An 8,917-nucleotide genomic window follows, 5' to 3' on the forward strand; every position below is an offset into this window, starting at 1 on the left:
GGGTTGTTAACCAATGTCATAAAACTACATGTGTACTACTGTTTCATGAGAAACTATTTGTTCTGTAAGCCTTCACCTGAAGTACAATAAAATAAAATAAAATAAAAGCTACGAATAGAAATACCATATGACCCAGCAATCCCACTCCTAGTTATATATCCTAGACAAATAAGAGCCATTACGAGAATAGATATATGCACCCCCTTGTTCGTTGCAGCACTGTTCACAATAGCAGAAAGATAGAAACAACCTAAGTGCCCATCAGTGGATAAATGGATAAACAAACTGTGGTACATACACACAGTGGAATACTATGTATCTTAGTTATCTAGTGCTACTAAGAAATACTACAAGTAGATGGCTTTAACAAACAGAATTTCTTCTCTCACAGTTTAAGAGGATAGAAGTCCAAATTCAGGGCACCAGCCCCAGGGGAAGGCTTTCTATCTCTGTCAGCTCTGGGGAAAGTCCTTGTCATAAAGCTTCCCCTGACTAGGAGATTCTCAGTGAAGGGGACTAGAATCAAAGAACTTGCTCCACTCCTGGCTCTTCTTTCTTTGTGGTAATGATGTCTCTCTCCTCTCTACTCGCTTCTCTCTTTTATATTTGAAAAGAGACTGACTCTAGATGCAACCTAATCCTGTAGATTGAGTCCTGCCTCTTTAACGTAACTGCCTCATTAACATCATAGAGGTTAGGATTTACAACACATAGAATTATTACATCAGATCCCAAATTGTGGACAACCACACAATACTGGGAATCATGTCCTAGACAAGTTGACACACATTTTTAGGAGACATAATTCAATCCATAACACTAGCTAGAGAGCAGAGATGTTCTATGATTCAAACCTGGTCATCTGACTCCACTTTAATCTACTGATTCTGTATGGAAATCTCATGGTTTCTAAGCATATAATTGCCATCTATTTTTAAAATCTACCACCCATGTGTCAGTTTGTCATACTGTGGTGGCTTGCAAGTTGCTGTGTTGCTGGAAGCTATGACACTGCCATTTAAAATACCAGCAGGGTCACTCATGGTGTACAGGTTTCAGTAGCGCTTCCAGACTAACAAAAACTAGGAAGAAAGGCCTGGTGATGTACTTCTGAAAACTAGCCAATGAAAACCTTATGGATCATAACAAAACATTGTCTGATTTGCTTGCTTTGGATGTGTTATCAAGAGGAATCAATTACTGGAGGAGGAGATCATGTTTGTTGAAGTAGAGGGCCATGAGTGATAGAGACCCTTGGTGAGACAAATTGGTACAACAGCCACAACACGGACTCAAACAGGCAGCAAGCATGAGGATGATACAAAACTGAGCAATGTTTTGTTCTTCTGTACATAAAGTCATCATGAGTGAGAGTGGACTTGAGGGCAGCTATCTGTCTGTCTATCTATCTATCTACCTATCTATCTATCATCTATCTTTAAAAACAAATTTAGGGCCCAATAATAGTGGTTAAGATATCAGTCCTTAGAGTCTAACATACAATAAGACTACTTTCTAGATGACCTCAGTCAAGTTTTTCAACTTTATTTAGCCTCAATTTTTTATAAAGTAGAGATATTTATGGTACCTAAATCAGAGTTGTTGTTTGACAGAAATACGATAATATTTGTAAGGCAGCTAGCATATGGTACGCCCTCAACAACCATTTATTATTATTATAATTGTTGTTATTATTGCCATAATTAAGTAAAAAAAAATACAGGTAGGATCCCAAAGTGCATATATGGCATATTCAATTTCACTAAAAGGGAAAAATGAGTATATGTGTGTGTGAGTGTATGTGTGTAAACACAGACACATACACAGAGAGACAGACATTCATAGAAAAACATATTTGAAGAAAATGAACTACCAGAATGCTCATCTAATGACTGATGAATAACTAACTCATTTTTGTTCTTATGTTTCACTGTATTTTTTAGATTTTCTTCCATCAATACAGATTACCTTTGTAAGAATACTGATAAAAATGCTATTTAAAAAAACTTTCATAAAAAAAAAATATTTGTTTAGAGTGTTATGTCAACAAAAAATATTGTTTCCTTTATTTGCAACAATTAGGAAAATATCCTATTCTCGTTGCTTTAAGAAGCCTGCTTATTTCTTTTCATCATAGAATATCTACGAAACACAAAATCAAACACATTACCTTCTATAGGCTCCATTCAGGTTGTTCACTAGTTCCACCATGGCCCATCCTGATCTTATATATCTTTCCAATGCTTCTTATTTCAAAGTGATGAGATGTAAAGTAGAAAAAATTAACAGAAATTCAAATTAAGCACATTAAGAAATTCTTCCTATTCTTCATACTAAATGCATTTTGTGTTCCTAAAAGTTGAAAAGCTCTCAGGGACCCTTTCAGAATCCTCTCAGGAAGCTATCAGTGAACCTCACAGACACAGAACATAAGATAGAAGTAACCTGTGACTTGACTAAAAATGTGCAGGGGAGTAAGAGAAAAGAAGAGAATTACGATCATAGATATTCTCAGTTCTCTGACTACCACTCACTTCTCACTGAAAGCCAGATCTTGTGAAGCTGAGTTTCACTGACAGAAAGATGGGCTCTACTTTTAAGAAGGAAAAAAAGGAATTTTCATTAAAGAAAGGCTGAGCACAGCTATTTCTATGAGCTTAAGGAAAAGTACATGTGAGTCTAGAGCTTCCCTCTACTATGAAAATCCTTTCTTCTTTGATTCCTAGGCTAAGACAAAGATGTTCAAAGTCCAAGAAGAAGAAAAAAAACAAACCTGAACAATAGAGTCTGTGTACTTTGTTTTTTGATACAGCCCAAGAATATTTATTAATCCAGGCAGTATTGCAGAGAACAGGCTTTGGATTCACTTTGAACTAAACTGGAATCCTACGTATTGCAAACTGAGTAAAACATGGTATTTTTATATCTCTTGTCCTCAATTTCTTTTTCTGTTGAAAGGACATAATGGCTATTGAATAGAAGTCCCAGTTCAATAAAATAAATACTTATTAAACATGATAAGCTAGGCATTATGAAAGGCAACAAGTATACAAAGACGAAAATGACAACACAGTCCCTAATTTGGAGAAATTTATAGTCTAGTGAGGGAGACAAATATACAAGCAGATATTTTCAATATGAGAAGATATGCCTAGGGCACTGAACTGTGAGGATTAAATAAGGTAATACCCAAAAAACCTAAACCTACTGCCAGCAATTCGATTCTGACTCATAGTGACCCTGTAGGACAGAGTAGAACTGCCTCATAGAGTTTCCAAGGGGCTGTAAATCTTAACAGAAGCCAACTGCCACATCTTTCTCCTGAGGAGTGACTGGTGGGTTCAAACAGGCAACCTTCTGGTTAGCAGCCAAGTGCTTAGCCACTGGGTTGCCAGGGTTCCTTCAAATAATATAGCACCTTATTATTTAATGACTTAAATAATAGCCATTAACATTATTTCTCCCATGGCTGCCCATCTACCTCCACAGAACAGAGACGTGAATAGGCACTTGCACATTAGGTTTGACTTGCATCATTGTCTACCTATGACTAGACCTGGAAAGAACTGGGATGGTCAGGTGACCCAAAAGTCATAAGAATCGCTCTTTCATATCTATGTCTATGCTTAGTAATCCTCTTTTTTTTTTTTTTTTCAGAAATCCAGTTTCCTCTATCGATTGTGAAGGGTCAAGAGGGACTATGCTAGCATTGACCTAAAGGAAAAGGGATCCCCCACAGCCAACCTCCCTTCACTTTCTTATTTCCATAGCTGGTCTCACTACAGAACCCAGAAGCTTGTTCTTCCCACCAGAGGAATTGGGAAATAGTCCACAGTCTGCAGTATGAAATGTTAGCCAACATTTAGATACCCTTTTGTTGTTCCAAGAATGTAAACTTCCTCTTTCTACACATTCCAAGTGAAAAGCAATAAAGTGATAACTGAAAAGCCGAGTTATTATGTGTCTATGGTTTTATGCCTGTTTGTTATTTCCAGAGACCAGAGTGAATAAGGCTGAGATCGGACTTGTGTTATTACCTCCATTTTACTGAGGAGAAAACAGGATTAGTGAGGATAAGTGGCTTGTTCCGTTTAGAGAACTAGCAAGTGGTAGATCTGGATTTGAAACTCTTCTTCGTGACTCCAAGGCCTTTAGTTTCAACCAACTTACTACATTCCCTATAACTCTGTGTGTGTGTGTGTGTGCGTGTGTGTATAGATGTATATATATATATATACACATTTTCTCTTTTTGTCATCAGATCACCCTGGAATTTAGAAAGAGCAGGTATTATTGTCTCCATTCTACATGTAAAGATAATGTTGCCCTGGAGAAATTAAGATCACAGATCTAATATATGGGAAACCAGGACTCCAATCCAGCTTATCTAATTTGCAGTCTAATGCTGTAAATGTGATTCTTAACCCTGGCTACACTTTAGAATCACTTGGGGGGCTTTCTAAAAACCTCAGTTCCTAGGATGTACCCCACATGAATTAAACCAGAATCCCTGGAGGTGGGACCAAGTATCAGTATTTTTTTAAGCTCCCAGGTAATTGCAATGTGCAATTAATATTGAGACTCTATATACCATGAGTTCCAAGACTGAACCCAGGGTAAATTTTTCTAGAAAAACATGGATGGATTCACCAGCATATAAATACATATACCACAAAGTATGTTATGGGTAAAACAGACTTTTTAGGGTATACTGGGGATATAACCATAAGATATAATGCTATTGATTGGGATCATTCTGAATTCTAAATAATCATTTTCAAATAATCTTTGGAAATGCATATGTTGTATAAAGTATACCTGCCTGTGCATTCAACCAAAGTGCTCCCTCATGAGTGCAGAAAATTGCTTTTCCTCAGTACAACTTAGTTTAATGATAGCAAAGGAAGCATGGCAGCCTCAGATCTAAAGACCTAAAGCTATCTGGGTATTAGTGATTGCAAGGCACCACAGCCCAAAACATTGGCATGGCTTTCTGGTGACTCACGTTGGTCTCAATTATTCCCTATTCTCTACCCAGCCTTATGATGTAGAAGGATATACTCTCCAGGGAGAACAACTGCTGTTTAACAGTGCACCAAAGAACCATATAGCTTTCACATTGCAGGGGTTTGGGTGGAATTAGTGGAGTGAAGTGTAATTGTCCTAAGTGAAATTTGGCCAAAGCCCTGAGGAACTAGGAAAGGCAACAAGCAGTAATCAAAATAAAGCAGCCCAGAGCTTCCTCACGCTAAGAAATACAAAAGGAAGAAATTAGAGTGGCATGGGCAGAGCTTCAAACATGACCTACCAAGATGCCAAGAAAATAATTTCACACTCATACATCTACAAATATATGCAAGTATACAAAAGAAAAGTTTTCATCACCAGAAAAATCTCTAGATGGCATATAATCTCGATATGATTTGAGATGAGGCTGATGATTCATGGAGCCAGTTTCAAACCAATAACCTAAAACAAAGTATCCTTAAAGAAAGCACATTTCTTCTATAACTTTCCTCACTTGTATAAGATAAGTGAGAAAAAAAGTATTTCCTTTGCTGATTACAATCAGTACAATTAGCATTAAGAAAATTTATGGGAATTCTAATAGACGAGAGATTTATTTTATATAGGGCACACACTCACACAACACACACACAAACACACATACATAAACACACTGTCTCACACAAAAACGACTCTTCTATATTATAGAAAGACCGTTAAAATATTCAAACAACAACATTACTGCTGATTCTGTTTACCTGAAACTCATCTTCCTGTCTTGGCAGGAAGAGCTGATCTGGGTTTTCCTTGCTGAGACTTATTAGTCCAGTGGCTCCTTCATCTCCATACATCCAGAGTGTGACGTTGGCTTGAGTCCCTGTATTTCCTGTCAACACAAACACCTTCCATTCATCTCTGACAGAAGATTATCACAGCTTTGGGAATGTCTGATTTCTTCTGTGGTGGTGGTCGGGGGAGGCATTAGTGGCAGTTCAGATGCAACGTCAGGCTGACAGAATCCTCTGTCACTCTGAGCCTAAGGATATCAAACCTGGGCGGGAGCTGGGGGTGCGGAAGCAATGAACTGTTACACTTCTTGGGAGCTGATTTGTGCCTTGTCTCCTCACTGCGAGGTTCTGGTCAACTGAAACTAAACTATGGAAGCTAATTGAATGAGAACAATAAACATATGAAGTGCCTGGCAAAGCTTTGCTTGTCTTTAGCACTACAATATGGCTGGGCATACTGGAGTTTGCAGTCTGTGTCCACAGATTTTTCATAAAGCTGCCTGCCTATCTTAAAGATTTTTAGATAGAACTCCCTATGGGGTGAAACTGTATAAAGTACAAGATAGTGGAATTAAAACATGTTTTCATGACTTCCAGGCAACATGGTGCTATAGGCAGAAGCACCACGCTGTCCATCCACAACAAAGATCTGAAAAACTAAGCCAAACAGAAAACGACAGTCCTGAAACCCTAAGCATCAAATGAAGAGATAAAGAACTCAGCCAAGCACTGAATGGAATAAGAAACTGACAGAGAACTGGGAGCGAAGAGAGATACATGCAGAGGTCCCCTGTCAGCTAACGCAGCTCGGATTCACCATCTTGGACTCCTATCAGAGATCACTGAACAGAGAGTATGGGAAAGCAGCTTCACAGAGCTTCCAGAAGAAGACAGAACAACTGGTAACCAGTGATATACACTTTCCCATCCCCCACCCTTCTTCACCCCCACTAGGCCTGCTCTGCTTCCTTCAGCCAGTTTCTTAGCAGGGAAGAACCACCTTCACTCCGGTGTCCCTTGGATTCCACCCACCACACTGTCTGGCTCCCTAAGTGCCATTTGTTGGCTGCTGCTATTGTTTTTTTCTGCTTCTTTAGATTTCTTCCTTATCTCTCACCACCTCCCCCTCCTTTTTCTCAAATACCTGGCTCTGTGTGCCATCTTTGCTTCTTTCTGAAAGGCTGTGAAACACCATTCAAATGTCAAACTGCTTCCCAGCCTGTGCTGCCATGCTGGTAGGATCTTGGGGAATTTTTTGGCTTGTTTTGAACTGTTCATTTGTTTTCTTTTTCTTTTCTCGAATTGGGAGCCCATTCTAGCCAGGCAGTACTGCATAGCTTGGGACCTACTCAATCGGTTTGCACAGATGCACAGAGGGATCCCCGAGAGCATTTCTCTATTTTTTTTTTTGGGTGGTGGTGGCTTTTTTTCTTTTCTTCTTTGAGGATTTTTCTTGTTCTTTTTTTTGTTTGTTTAGTTTTGTTTTCCCCCTTTTCCCTTTTTCTCTTTCTTCATTACTCAGTTTCTCATCTCTCTATACTTTCCTTCTCTTCCTGTCCCCTAAATACCTGGCACTGAGTGACATCTCTACCCCTTCTAGCCAGACTGTACTTCACAGCCTGGAAGCAACTTCCCCAGACCTCACAGCCACACCGGTGGTATCCCTGGAACATTTGCTTTTCTTCTTTCTTTATAATTTTTATTTATTCATTTTTTCTTTTCTTTTTTTCTTCTCCTTTTGTTTTTATCCATTTCATAGTCTCTCAACTCTCCACTCCAACAGCAAGCTCCCCTAGCACACTTTTTAGTATGTTTCTACATTTTTGGCTTCCATTCCTCTCTGCTCTTTCCCGTATCCATCTTAGCCCCACACATCATAGTCTCTGCCCTCCATCCTGCTTACCTACATTGTGGGCTGAACATCACACCACCATACAGCCCAGGCACAGCCTACCAGAACCTGCCCTGCACTGATTACTAGCCTGCCCTGGTGGCTGTAGAAAGTGCCAAAAACAACCCATCCCAGAAACTTCTCTTCAGCTAGACCTGCCGTGCAATACCATATATGAGCGACAGACCCAGCCAATTATAGAAGGAGGTGAAAAGTATCCTGCCCACAGACAAGCAACCAACAAAGAACATACAGCTCGCCTGCTCTGACATAGCCAAATGAGAAAAAACACAAGACAAAACAAACAAATCTAGAGTAAGTAATTGAGGAAAATAACTACTGAATTCCCTGAAGACAGCAGACAATATCAAACATTTACAAAAACAGAACAAGACGGTTCCAGTATGCATCCAAAATAAAACACCAGATGACTTTCCAGTAGAAGAAGAGGCACTAGAACTACCTGATAGGGAATTCAAATCTCTAATATTCAGAGCTATCCAAGAGTTGAGGCAAAAAGCAGACAAAAGTGAGGAAAAAACAGACAAATTCAAGGAAAAGGTAAAAAAATTCATGGAAAATACAGACCTCAACATGGCAGAATTCAGGAAAATAATGCAGGAAAAAAAAGCCAAAATAAATTCACAACTAGAAATCATACAAATACAACAATTATAAATTCAAAAGATAAACAACAAGATGTCAGAAAAGGACAGTGTCATAGAAGGACTGAGGAGCAGGTTTGCAACAATAGAAGACAGTATCAGCGAAACTGAAGACAAACACTTGGATACAACTCTGAGGAAAATCAGAAAAATGAAGAGACCCTGAAAATTATGTAGGATACAATCAAAACCAAAAATTGGCAAGTGATCAGAGTTCCACAACAGGGGGAGAAAACAGAAAACACTGAGAGGATCATTGAAGAACTGCTGACAGAAACCTTCCCCAATATCATGAAAGATGAAAAGCTGGCCATCCACGAAGCTCATCGAACCCCTTATAGGATAGACCCCAAAAGAATACAACCAAGGCATATCAAAATCACACTCGCCAAAACCAAAGACAGACAAAGAATCCTGACAGCAGCTCGTGAAAAACAAGAAGTCACATACAGAGAAGAAACAATAAGACTAAGCTCAGATTATTCGGCAGAAACCATGCAAGCAAGAAGGCAATGGGATGACATATAAAAAAACCTTGAAAGAAAAAAATTGTCAGCCAAGAATAA

At 38.9% G+C, this 8,917-nt stretch overlaps 1 protein-coding gene across 1 annotated transcript in view; it reads right to left on the minus strand.

The window, feature by feature from the left end:
* The window catches only part of LOC101341390 (uncharacterized), a gene marked incomplete at its 5' end in the record, with an annotated part of 229,369 nt that overhangs the window by 84,710 nt on the left and 135,742 nt on the right, over positions 1-8,917 (minus strand). The window contains 3 exon segments of the mRNA XM_023727725.1: positions 2,166-2,256; positions 5,765-5,923; positions 5,926-5,964. Coding sequence (XP_023583493.1) covers positions 2,166-2,256; positions 5,765-5,923; positions 5,926-5,964 — 289 coding nt within the window.

The sequence above is a fragment of the Trichechus manatus genome, unplaced genomic scaffold (assembly GCF_000243295.1).
Source record: "Trichechus manatus latirostris isolate Lorelei unplaced genomic scaffold, TriManLat1.0 scaffold00018, whole genome shotgun sequence".
Taxonomy (NCBI): Eukaryota; Metazoa; Chordata; class Mammalia; order Sirenia; family Trichechidae; genus Trichechus; species Trichechus manatus.